This window comes from Amyelois transitella, chromosome 21 (assembly GCF_032362555.1).
Source record: "Amyelois transitella isolate CPQ chromosome 21, ilAmyTran1.1, whole genome shotgun sequence".
NCBI classification, from domain to species: domain Eukaryota; kingdom Metazoa; phylum Arthropoda; class Insecta; order Lepidoptera; family Pyralidae; genus Amyelois; species Amyelois transitella.
This window is the reverse complement of record NC_083524.1, coordinates 7793255-7806450: the sequence shown is the minus strand read 5'-3', so window position 1 is coordinate 7806450 and position 13196 is coordinate 7793255. Positions and strand designations below refer to the sequence as shown.

Here is a 13196-nt window from a genome sequence, read left to right as displayed (position 1 = left end):
TGTACTTACCTTATTTAGTTTCAGATTTGGTTAGGAGCCACAGTGCGGAAGTAACTCGCATAGTTAAGATGATTTGCTGCTACACTGCATGGTTACAACACTACGTAATTGTACCACTAAATGCTACTATCGGGAGTCATAGACTCCCAGACAAACCAACGACCGTGCCGTGTGGTTCCCGGCATCAATAGGAAAAAGAATAGGACCACTCCATCTCTTTCCCATGGATGTCGTAAAAGACGACTAAGGGATAGGCTTACAAACTTGGGATTCTTCTTTTAGGTGATGGGCTAGCAACCAGTCACTATTTGAATCTCAGTTCTATCATTAAGCCAAACAGCTGAACGTGGCCTATTAGTCGTATACGTGATTATTTGTGTGTATGTATGTAAAAACCAACAAACTAGTCAGCCTTTAAAATCTTTTGTTTATTAGCGAGTGGTCAGTTCCGTTTATAATGCAAATGGACAACGAAATCAGATAAATATTATCCAACATTAATTGTGGAGAGAATTAATATAATATTAAGCAGATAAAATAAGAAATATATGAGGAGAGTGTGAATAGGAACGTTAAAACTGAAAGATATGCTCGTATATATTTTTAATTTTCTTTTCTTTTGACAGCTCCAAGTTCAATCTCGGCGCACCTACAAATTATGCCGTAAACCGACACCCATAAACATACTGACATCCAAGCCTATGAATATATTACCGTGTTCCTCAAACCGTTGTCATTACAATTTAGTTCACACTGTGCTAGTCACACAGTCCATATTTCTCGAAAAGCTGATAAATATAAATAAATACATATACATATATGTAAGGGACATATTATACAGATTAAGTAAGCCTTGAGTAGGTTGAAGACTTGTGTTACAAGATAAATACATAAAAAGATTCAATTCGATCCAAGCCCCAGAATCAGGAAAAGTTCGCGTCTGCTCTTCTCGGCTGAGATTCGAACACGGGACCTACTGTGTCACAGAAAAGCGTACTACCGCTGCGCCACAGAGGCCGTTAAAAGATCGCAGATGGGACCAAAAAGGCCTCTAGTGGAGACCACGTACCGAATGACGGCACCCCGCGAGATAGACCGACGGCAGAAATGATAATGATGATGCAGTTCATGCAAATTTATAGGTTTAGGCTTATACCCGAAACTATGCTTTGTGGGAATTTCCATAAAAAAAATTAAGCGTGTCTTCCAATAGTCTAGAGATATCGCAGTTTATTTATAAATTTTTTATCTTTAAACTTTAATTTGTGCAGTTGTTGTTGGAGTAAAAAAAAGTTAATCTTATTTTTTTTAACATTCCTTAAAATTGAGCAATTGTAGTATGAATGTCGTTATAAGATTTTTTTAAATATCTCTCATTTATCTCTTGCATTTATCATAATTATAACAGTTAATTTCGATGAAAATATAAAACGTTACATACGTTTCATCAACATTTTTATGTTATTGACGGATAAAATAAAAGTCATAATATCCCAATGTGAACTGATGACCCCATGAGAACGTTGAGAGAGTACTTTAATATTTTTCACCGCCTTCGCCAAAATTGACTTGTTTTATAGCCTATAAAAGTGAGATCTTATTTAGCAAGCGATTTGAGTGTTTTAAATCATTTTTATGGCCTAAACAAGAGGTGACACTGGTTGGGTTTGCGAACGTATTTTGACTCGATTTTTTCACCTTGTACTGTGTCTTTTGATACTTATATTAAAATGGGGAAAAAATGTATTTTCTTATATCTGTTCGTTACGTATAAACTCGAAAATTATGACGACCAATTTTGAAGAATAGTCTCGAGAGAGTAACATACATACATACATAAAATCACGCCTCTTTCCCGGAGGGGTAGGCAGAGACTACCATAGAGAGAGTAACATAGCCTCCTTTTTTCTGGATTCTTACAAGAACGGGAATTTAAGTATGACGCGAGCGGAGTTGCTGTTGACAACTAGTATAAATATTTAAAAAGTGTCATCTGAACAGGAACCGAGTGGTTCCGATCCTTTTCAATTAGAACCACTCCATATTTTTCCCATGGAGTTCGTTAAAGGCGAAAAAGGGGAAAGGCTAATAAACTTGAAATTCTTCTCATAGGCGATGGGCTAGCAACCTGTCACTATTTGAATCTCAATTCCATCTTAAACCTAACAGATGAACGTGGCATTTCAGTCTTTTCAAAACTGTTATCTGTCTACGCCGTAAGTGATTAAGACGTGATTAGGTATATTTGAACGTATGTATAATTTATTATTGAAAAATGCCATCTCAACGGTTTCAAACATAAAAAATAACGTTATTATGTTAACCAAACAACTCCAAAAAGAATGATTACAAAGAATAACTCCTTCTATTGTCCTGTTTATTATTTTTCAATTTCATTTCAATTGGAACAAAAGCAGCTGAGTTAAGCACGTTTCGGCGTAAACATTATTTTGATACAATTCTCAAAATGGGTCAACTGCTTCAATGCGCTGAGTGGACGCGGTTCAAGATATAAGATATAGCGGTGTTACATTTAGAACAACATTTAGGGCAACGGGTAACACTCGGGCAGCTTTCTTGCACAGCGTAATGCTATTGCAATACAGCGCGGGAATGCTGACCATGCGTCCTGGATTGAGTGAGTTAGGTTTGTACACGAAGCGACTCCTGTCTGACCATCGCAACCTTTGCGGGGGAACCTAATCCGTATTGGGTCATCTGTTTAGAAATCACACACATCAGTGCTGTGTGGTTCCTGGCACCAATACAAAAAAGAATAGGACCACTCCATCTCTTTCCCATGGATGTCGTAAAAGGCGACTAAGGGATAGGCTTACAAACTTGAGATTCTTTTTTAGGCGATGGGCTAGCAACCTGTCACTAGTTGAATCTCAATTCTATCGCTAAGCCAAATAGCTGAACGTAGCCATTCAAGGCTCTGTCTATAGTACCTATACATAGGGATATAGACGTGACCATATGTATGTACCTATACATACATATGGTCACGTCTATATCCCTTGCAGGGTAGACAGAGCCTTGAATGGCTACGTTCAGCTATTTGGCTTAGCGATAGAATTGAGATTCAACTAGTGACAGGTTGCTAGCCCATCGCCTAAAAAAGAATCTCAAGTTTGTAAGCCTATCCCTTAGTCGCCTTTTACGACATCCATGTCAAAGATATGGGGTGGTCTTATTCTTGTTTGTATTGGTGCCGGGAACCACACGGCACTTAGAAACAATATGAATCATAAATCGCTTCGTACTTGTAACTTGTACCACAATCAAAGCACTAGAAAATAATGGCGCCCAATGAAAGTCACAGGAGTGGTGCCGCGGAGTGGTCACTTGTTGACTTAGCGCGACGTGGTTAACAGAAGACAATTGAATAGTTATTTTTTTTTTTAATAAAACAAGCTGTTCTGTGCCGCCTGGTTCCTGGCAGTTAAGGAGGGACGATCATCATCCTCCTGGGGTAAATCCTCCTTTATTTATCTTGCTATGCGCCAACGCCAATCTCCTGTTTGGTTTCCTTCCACCCAAAGGTTGACTGGAAGAGATTGCATTAGCGATAAGTCCGCCTTTGTACGAGTACCATCTCTATCTGTTTTATATGTTTTACTCTTATGGTGCAATAAAGAGTTATATATTTTCAAAGAGTCCTCACTAAAGTCGAATTTAAAGAATCCAAAGTGCGCCTCTGACCATGACACGTGTATATTTCATGCGGGGTAGACAGAGCCAACAGTCTTGAAAATACTAATAGGCCACGTTCAGCTGCAGTATATCTTAATGATGGAATTTAGATTTAAATTTCAAATAGTGACAGGTTGCTAGCCCATCGCCAACAAGAAGAATCTCAAGTTTATAAGCCTTTCCCTCAGTCGCCTTCTACGACTTCCATGGAAAAGATATAGAGTTGTACTACTCTAAAGTGCTAGGAACCACACGGCACATTCATTCTACTCGTATCAAGAAGAATAAATACTGTACTAACCTGTTTACTAATTGAATGCTAAGAACAGTCTTATTTTCTTAACTGAGCTCTGCCATACCATCTGAGCAAGAACTGGCTCAGATGGTATGGCCACGTCATGGAGAGACCAACTGATCACATGACGAGATGAGTATTGGAGAAGAATGAGCAGTCCAGAGGACGGGGAAGACTCCTACTCACATGGGTAGACCAAAGACGAGATATCCTGGTGACGCCATATTAGGGGAGCCGACACCGAGTGCACGGGATATAAGCTAGGGAGAAGAAGATAATAAATCTATACTAATATTATAAAGCTAAAGAGTTTGTTTGTTTGTTTGAACCCGCTAATCACAAGAACTACTGGTTCGAATTGAAAAATTATTTTTGTGTTGAATAGACCATTTATCGAGGAAGGCTTTAAGCTATAAAACTTCGCGCTGCAACTATAAGGAGCAAAGAAATAATGGAAAATGTGAAAAAAACGGGGAAAATTATTCACCCTTGAGGGTTTCAATGATGCCCAAAATAACTATTCCGCGCGGACGGCGTCGCGGGCACAGCTAGTACATTAATAAAATAATTTATCTTTATCGAAGGGATATGCAGAGACTATATCTTAACATACCTCGATACCTGTTAAGTTCTTTCATTTCATACATACTTCTCTTAATTTTTGCTGGGTGAATCTGTTTTCCTATTTTGTTCTCTAAAATTAAAATAATTTTATTACAATAAATATTTTATTCAAAATAATTTGTGCAAATTAAGACATTCATTAGGTACGAACTCGTAAATAATATAAATAATATTTTATGCTTACAACAAGTAACATAAATTATTTTTAACATTAGTTAAAACAAAAAAATTAACATTTTGAGGTAAAGTATAACTATTTATAAGATGTTCAGAAAATAAATTTCAATTAAAAAGTCATAACGGGTTTATTTTTTTTTCTTTTAATTTATATTTTTATATATGTTAGTATATTTTCTTTCAATTTTTACCTCTTTAGTTTTTTTTTATATATGGCTAGATAAATTAAAACCAATTTCTAGGTTGGTGACCCGAAAATAGATTTAAGGTATTAAATAAAATTTAATCTTTACCTGTTTAAAATAAAATGATTAATACAGATTTTTTTCTATGCATAAAAGACACGTATATCTTAAATTAGTTTACTTTGTACTCAAATATCTGTAAGCTTATTTTTTTGGAACGCATAAATAATTTTAATTTAATGAAACACTATCGCAAAATTTATTTAAGCACTAGGTATACCTAATTAAATACATAAAAGAAAGTAAATAATTTTTTTATTTAATTTGTGCATTAATTTACGTAACACAAAAATTAAACACCTTCTTCTTCAAAATAATAACACTTTTTCACCAATATTGGTATTAAATTTAATTCTTATTAATTTAAAGCTTGCATTGCATAATATGTACTACTTTTCTATGTAATTTCTTCCTGTAAGTACTTAAAAGCATACTACATAACTAGCGCATAACACTTAAAACAATTAACAACTGTTAAGCTTTGGTTTGCATTCTATCTTAAAGCTTATTAACAGAATTATTAATAATAATACTTTACTGCTTACGAATAGGAGTATGATCGGTGTAAAATTGAATGAAAGTGATACAGCGACCAAATCTATAGATTTCATGTGCACATGTTGATCCGGCTCGAAGGACCAATAATACTGGCACACTGAATGGATAAAATAACTTCTCTTAACAAAGCATACTCCCGCTTGCTGACAGATAAGGCACAGCCGAAACCGCTGGGTTAGACTTAAAATTTTACGGTGTGAGGGTGTATTAAGAGAATTTTACCATAATTCCAGCGGGAACTTAAAATAAATTTATGCGGACAATAATGTGCGCAGACAAAGAACTAAAAAATTTAAAGTAGAACTAAAAAACTAATAAAATACATACATTCATACATATAATCGCATTATATGCCTTGCGGAGTAGAGCCAATATTCTTGAAAAGCTTGATAGGCCACATTCAGTGGAATAAGCTTAAAGAAGAATCCCAATTTTATAAGCCTACCCCTTAATCGCCTTTTATGACATCCATGGGAACGAAATGGAGTGATTCTATTCTTTTTTTTATTGGTGCCGTAAACCACACGGCACGTTTAATAAAATATTTTCCGAAAATAATCCATATTTATCAATATCATTTCTTAACTTTAAAACCAAAAGCTAAAAGCTATCAAGATTATGCAATAACAGTAAAAAATAGGGCAAGAACACATTGCAATGATACGTTTCACCTATCTACACCATCTTAAACGCTAACTACTCATGGCGCTAATAGGATGTATGAAGTCACAGCACATTAGTTTCCTCATCCTTACAAGCCGCCATACTACCCAATTTGGTCATTCTATACAACCCTCTACCGTCATTGTACAATATATTATTATTATTATCAAAAGCCATCGCTCCTATGGAAGGTAAATCAGCAACTTTGACTATATTTGACCTGTTCAAATTCTTAGCTATCATGACCTTATATATACCATCAACCCACCAAGCGTACACACCCCCATCTAAATCCATTGTCAATCCTCTAAAAAATGCGTTCTTCGACAGCCGTACAGTCTCTTCTTTCTTCTTCAAAAACAGACCATAATTACTCAAATACACCATCTCATCATACTTCGTTATAACAAACGTTTTCAACGGCAAATCTTCTTCAATAATCTCGAACTGATCACCTCTCTTCTCAACTATACTAGAATCATTTGTTTTCGCGAAAAACACGTACATTTTATAAAAAACAGCTTTGATATTGTCACCTCTTGAGCTGTAATACTTCAAATTTTTATCTTTGTCGAATGAAAATAATCCGTTACTGCCCCCTAGGTACACTATAGAATTATCTTGGTCAATGTCGAAGGTACCAAGGTTCATTATTTGATTGTTATTATCAGAAATGATGCCGTCCTGTTCGGGATTGTCTAAATTGACGTAGGCGACTTTATAATACTCCTTGTCTTCAATGGGTGGCTCGAACGCATAAAATAGTGTGTTGTCATATCTAAGAACGCCCATTTTGTGGACCATGACGTGAGTTCTGAAGGTCGCATTGAGGTCGAACAAAAAGGAGATGTTGTAGCAAGAAGTCTCCACTTTGACGCAAGTGGGACATGCTTCTTCCTCCTGGGTCGCGGCTGAAGCTACGAGGACCAGGATGATGGATAGGAACATCATTGTTTCTGGAAAAGATAAAGTTTAGTTAAGTTTCTAAAAGATAAAAGTATTGTATAAAAGATTTGATGATGTATGATGATAATGTGGTTCAATCCAAAATTTCATTTTCACAGAAATAGAAGCAATAAATTCAAATTAAAAAAAATTCAAAATTCAAAAGTTTTATTCGTTATTATAGGATACTTCATATCGCTTAATAATTGTCAAAACGTATGGTCTAACAACATTGGTTGACGTCAAATAAATTACTTAAAACTAAGTTTACTGCCGCTTCCAAGGCGTCAGTGCAAAAGAAGCGGTAACAAACTGCCTAAATAAATAACCTTATCCCACTGTATACATTTAAAAAATTGTAATCACAATCGAATCGAACTTATGTTAAATGTGAGAAGCATAAAAAAAATCAGGAGAATGTACTAGAATGAAGACATATATATTTCGTTTATCAAGACCGGAAAAGAGAAAAGATAGAAAGCGGACCCGAGGCTCGTATCATAGTGGCGGAGGGTGCAAACTAGAAACAAGAAAAATGAGAGAGATTTACATACATACATACATATGGGCACGTCTATATCCCTTGCGGGGTAGACAGAGCCAACAGTCTTGAAAAGACTGAATGGCCACGTTCAGCCACTTGGCTTAACGATAGAATTGAATGACAGGTTGCTAGCCCATCGCCCAAAAAAAGAATTCCAAATTTGTAAGCCTATCCCTTAGTCGCCCTTTAAGACATCCATAGGAAAGAGATGGAGTGGTCCCATTCCCCTCTGTATTGATGCCGGGAGCCACACGGCACAATGAGAGAGATTTATTCCGTTCAATTCGTTAAAACTAATAAAAAATAAGGTAAAACATCGTATTTTTGCGATTCAAAATAGCTCGTTGTACCTACACCCATTGAAACATATCTTCTTGGAAAATAATAATGGAGCGTCTCGGAATAACAACTTATAACAAATAGCAGAGAAATTTAATCTAGCTTTCTTATATTTTCAATTAAATAAGTTAGTAAAAAGAATGTAGCGTTAACAAAAATAATTCCTGGCTATAAATTAAATCATCGCTGTTTTTATTTTGTCTGTAAAAGTTTGAAATACTAAATTATTCTTTTTTCACTCTATACTATCTATACAAAACAATACATATAAAAAATATATACATACGTAAATAAATCAAATAAATAATCCTTTTTTGACTATTTGTTTCCTTAGATCAAGTTGTGTATGTAGAATAAAAGTAAATGTACCAATACCACATTTAAAAAGCCGTCCAATTTTGTTTCATAAGTTTATCCCAAAAGTCAGCACTAACAAATAATAAAAAAAAATACACCCGGCAATAATTTATAAAACGAAAAAAATCACGCATATACGTACTCGTTTTTTCGATAAATCACTGGCACACACAAAAAAAATAATACACTCACAGGCAGAAACAATTGACTTCACCGGCTAAAACACAGTGAATATTTCACGTTACCATTTAGAAATATTAGACGCAGAGCTACCGCATTGCGTCGCTGGTTGAAAAAAAAAAGAAACACTCCATTTTCAAATATAACTTAGCGCGAAAATAGTCTAAGGTTGTTAGGCACTAACCTTTTTGGTCATTATTCTTTGTGGAATGAATTAACAACGTTAATTTAACGGTTATTCTTTTGAGGATCGAGTACGTGGCGTTGGCAGTAAGGTCAGAGGGTACACTGATCGATATGACGTGAGCTTAAATATTTAAAACCAGGTGAATTGCAAGATAATTGGCTGTCGTATGTCATACCCGTATCGTATTTTTTTTATTGTGACCATTTTTTATTTATATATGAGTTGGGATTTTACTTCACTATAAATTATGATAAACTTTTCTCATGAAACTATAAGTCTTTCCCTTGATTTATTTTTACATTCTGAGCGGGAAGGGAAGAATGGAGCTCACTATGTTTTTTTCTTAGCCAGACTAGAAACAATTCTACTGCTAATATTTCTATGACACTAACCTTACAAAAACTATATTATAACGCAAAAATGTAGCTCTTTTTCTGTCTTTGGGTAAAAATAGAGCGATCAATGTTCTGATACACTATGCCAACCATTAATTGAGTGGTATTCCCACACACAATTTACTATACTGTGGCCGTAAACGACTTACTTCAAATAGCTAAGGGACAGCTCACATAGACAGGAAGCAATTTTTTATAAATAGGTATACCTAGGTGCCGTGTGGTTCCCGGCACCAATACAAAAAAGAATAGGACCACTCCATCTCTTTCCCATGTATGTCGTAAAAGGCGACTAAGGGATAGCCTTACAAACTTGGGATTCTTCTTTAGGCGATGGGTTAGCAACCTGTCACTATTTGAATCTCAATTCTATTATTAACCCAAATAGCTGAACGTGGCCTATCAGTCTTTTCAAGACTGTTGGCTCTGTCTACCCCGTAAGGGATATAGACGTGACCATATGTATATATTTTTGCCTCTGACGCGGACACATGCATACATCATACCTCTTGCCCGAAACTGTAGGCAGAGACTATATCTCTTCACTTGCTGTGATTCGTGAACGATGCATGCTAGTCGATTACATGTACTCTATGGTATGATAAAATATCCTAAAACATGCATTGATCTAGGCATTTCACTTGTAACATTTCCATTAACATTATCAAAATGAATCTGTCAATCATCCTCTCCAACAGAACCAAATTATAATTATTCCCCTTTTCTATTCTTGTCACTCTATTTTCTTTTATATTTTTCTATTATATTTATCACGCTGTCCCTTATCTTTATTTTTGTCTCTTATACTTTTGTATTAATAGAAACAGTTACATTTTCTTTTGTCAATAAATTAAATGAAGTTAATAATAATGTCATTTTTTGTCTATTATCATACAATTCATTATAACAAAACCTACAATTTATTATTTTTATTTTAAATAACAAATAAGAAGAAATGCGAATTTGATTGTTTTTACAAAGAGCTTCTATCTGGTTTGAGCCTTAAACTATTTTTAGACGCCGACATAGCCTTGAGCTTTTTCAGGGGGACCCTGACATATTTATATAGTCATAAATATAGACTGAGTTGATTGATAAGTGCTCGGTTTAGTGACCAGGTTAATTATTTAACTAGCTACGTGACCCGGCTTTGCACGGGTAGAGATAAAAACCTTTCTCGGAAAACCCTCTTTCCAAAATTTCATTCAAAAACTAAATCCGTCCACAACTTTCCGACATAAGAGCATTCATACAAACAGAGCATATACTTAACAATAAATAGTAAAGGGATAATGTAAATACTGACAAAAGGCTGACCTTTTTCCGATACGTCCCCGTGTCGTTATCAAAAAAGAGAATTTCCTGATATTCCTTCACGATCTGACGTTTGTGTAAACGAAGTCGCGGATAAAACTATTTCAAAAATAAACGTTGAAAACTAGCACTGAATATCCTCACAAAATACTGACACATTCATAATAGTGAGGGTAAAGCCACTCGAAAATGATAAATATGTATACAATACACAACCGTGTGTATTGGATTCCACCGGACATCACAATGTATGGCGTCGCCAGCGCATTACTGTTAAATACCGAATTACCACTGTGGGTATTGGACGCGGACAGCGAAACTATGGAGTAGAATATAAAATATTAACAGTGCATGAAAAGGTGACTTAAGTACTCATCTACGAGTGTCAATGCACCGAACAGTCGAAACTGTAGATACGATTATAATTTTTAGATAAATTGCCAATTAATTATGTATTTGATTTTTTTAAATTATAACAGTCATGACATAAAACAGTTGGCCAACTGTGAAGGAGTAATTTTTATATTTGCAAATAAAAATATTACTCATTTTCGTAAATCGTCATCCTGGCATGAATCGGGTGTTCTTCAATTACTTATTAAAATAAAGATTTATATTTTTTTTCTATGATAAACAAACACATTGTTTTCGAAATTGTCTTTCATGTCCTCGCTATAAAAGCAACATTCAACTGAAAACAATCAATGATTTATAGTTAAAATAAACTGACTAAATTTAAACTACTAAGTTAATCTTATTAAAAGATTCATTGAATCAAGAATAAACAGACAACAAGAAATGCCGATCCAATACATTTTTGTTCCCAGCGCCCACCGATTCAGCGTATGACTCCGAATAAAGGTGCAAACTGACCGGCGCGAGGGAACAATAAGCTGGCATTGTCCATAATGTTAATGACGATAGTACGACACAGCCGGACACACATTTCGTCTGTTTTCATATAAATTTCCCATCGTTTACATCAAAATAATTGGGGAACCTTCATGGCCTGATGGATAAAGCCGGCACTCGGGAGATTCTGAGTTCAATGATCAAGCCCTGAACGCGATTAAGTTAATTTGTGTTGCAATTATTCAGGAGAAACCTCTCGAGTCTCTCTTATTCTTCTTGTTCCTCTTGACTTTAGTCCCGGTTGCATTCTCACCACTCTGGAGAAGAGCCCGGGGTATGCCTTTGACCATAGATCTTGGATTGAGTGAGTCAGGTTTTTTGCACGAAGCGAATCACATGTGATCTCCGCAACCTTTTGCAGGTGAACCTAACTCGTATTGTATCGATCATGGTTACATTACATATCTGAATGTGCAGATTTCTTCACAAAACATGACTCGATAGCGATTAAACATGACAAATCCATAAATAAGTTAAAAGTTTCACACAATACGAGTATCATATACTTTTAACACACACCTCCCTTCTATAACTCATACCTACGTAAAAACATTCCTTTATATCCATAATAACTTTAACTTACTCCTTCTACTGACATAAAATCAAACAAAATAATCCGTTATACAACAAGCTGCCACGTACACAGATGAAAAATGCAAAAAACTGAGAAAGTAGGGCGCGTACATCAAAAGAGAGTTAAATGGCTCGCCGAGGGAGGCGACACCGCTTCTGTTTATAAAGTTAAGCCCTTGAATTTGGCGGGAAAGCCGCAACGTTAAGTGCGGAAACTTATAACGTTTTTGCAGTGTGTTTTGGTTAAATGAATGGCGCTTAGAAGCTAAATAACTAATAAATGTGACGTGCCGTGTGGTTCCCGGGACCAATAGAAAAAGAATAGGACCACTCCATCTCTCTCCCATGGATGTCGTAAAAGGCGACTAAGGGATAGGCTTATATCTTCTTTTAGGCGATGGGCTAGCAACCTGTCACTATTTGAATCTCAATTCTATTCTTAAAGCCAAATAGCTGAACGTGGTCCATCAGTCTCTTCAAGACTGTTGGCTCTGTCTACCCCGCAAGGGATATAGACGTGATTATATGTATGTATGTAAATAATAAATAGTCACCCTGTTAACAGGCCTACGAAGGGCACACGAGATCCTGTAATTCCTGACTAAAGTGACGACTGCTTAGTTTTTGCAGTCATATTGTAAGTATAGCTTAGAAGGCCGAAGATTTGACAGTCTAGCCAAATATCAATTCTCATACAAATATATAATCAAGTTTCTTTTCCGGATAGTAGACAGAGTCTACATCTTTGCACTTGCGACGATCCGTGCACATTTCCCTTGCTTTCGTCAATTTCCATGGCATTTTGACTGCTGCTGCATTTATTTTTTTATTTTATCTTTATTAGGGAAACAAGCAGTTATCTACATGGTTGATTATTAATATTATCTTATACAATGATGCATTAATGCTTGTTAAATTTACAAATTACAATTTATCCTTAAGTCGTCTTTTACGACATCCATGGGAAAGAGATGGAGTGGTCCTATTCTTTTTTTGTATTGGTGCCGGGAACCACACGGCAGAAAAATTATGCTTGTTATTTTAATACCAATTTAGATTCTTTTTAACAACACTAGTCACAACGTTTTTCATGGCCACGCCTTAAGGGTTGCCATTCATTATCTACTTTAGCGGAGGTATAAAGATTAAACCTCACCTAATTTAATGTTTCATTTTCTCTTCATTAATTTGC

The 13196-nt window shown here is 35.5% G+C and overlaps 1 protein-coding gene across 1 annotated transcript; it reads right to left on the bottom strand.

The window, feature by feature from the left end:
* Nucleotides 1-6321: 6321 nt before the first annotated feature.
* LOC106134847 (ommochrome-binding protein) lies at nucleotides 6322-10734 on the bottom strand. Its single transcript, XM_013334988.2, has 2 exons — nucleotides 10523-10734; nucleotides 6322-7214 (listed from the first exon to the last, which is right to left on the bottom strand). The coding sequence occupies exon 2, from the start codon at nucleotides 7207-7209 to the stop codon at nucleotides 6322-6324; it is 888 nt and encodes a 295-aa protein (XP_013190442.2). The 5' UTR covers nucleotides 7210-7214; nucleotides 10523-10734.
* Between the last annotated feature and the right edge of the window lie 2462 nt (nucleotides 10735-13196).

Excerpts from the sequence above, each read along its gene's own strand:
- LOC106134847 (XM_013334988.2), bottom strand. The coding sequence starts at position 7,209 with ATGATGTTCCTATCCATCATCCTGGTCCTCGTAGCTTCAGCCGCGACC.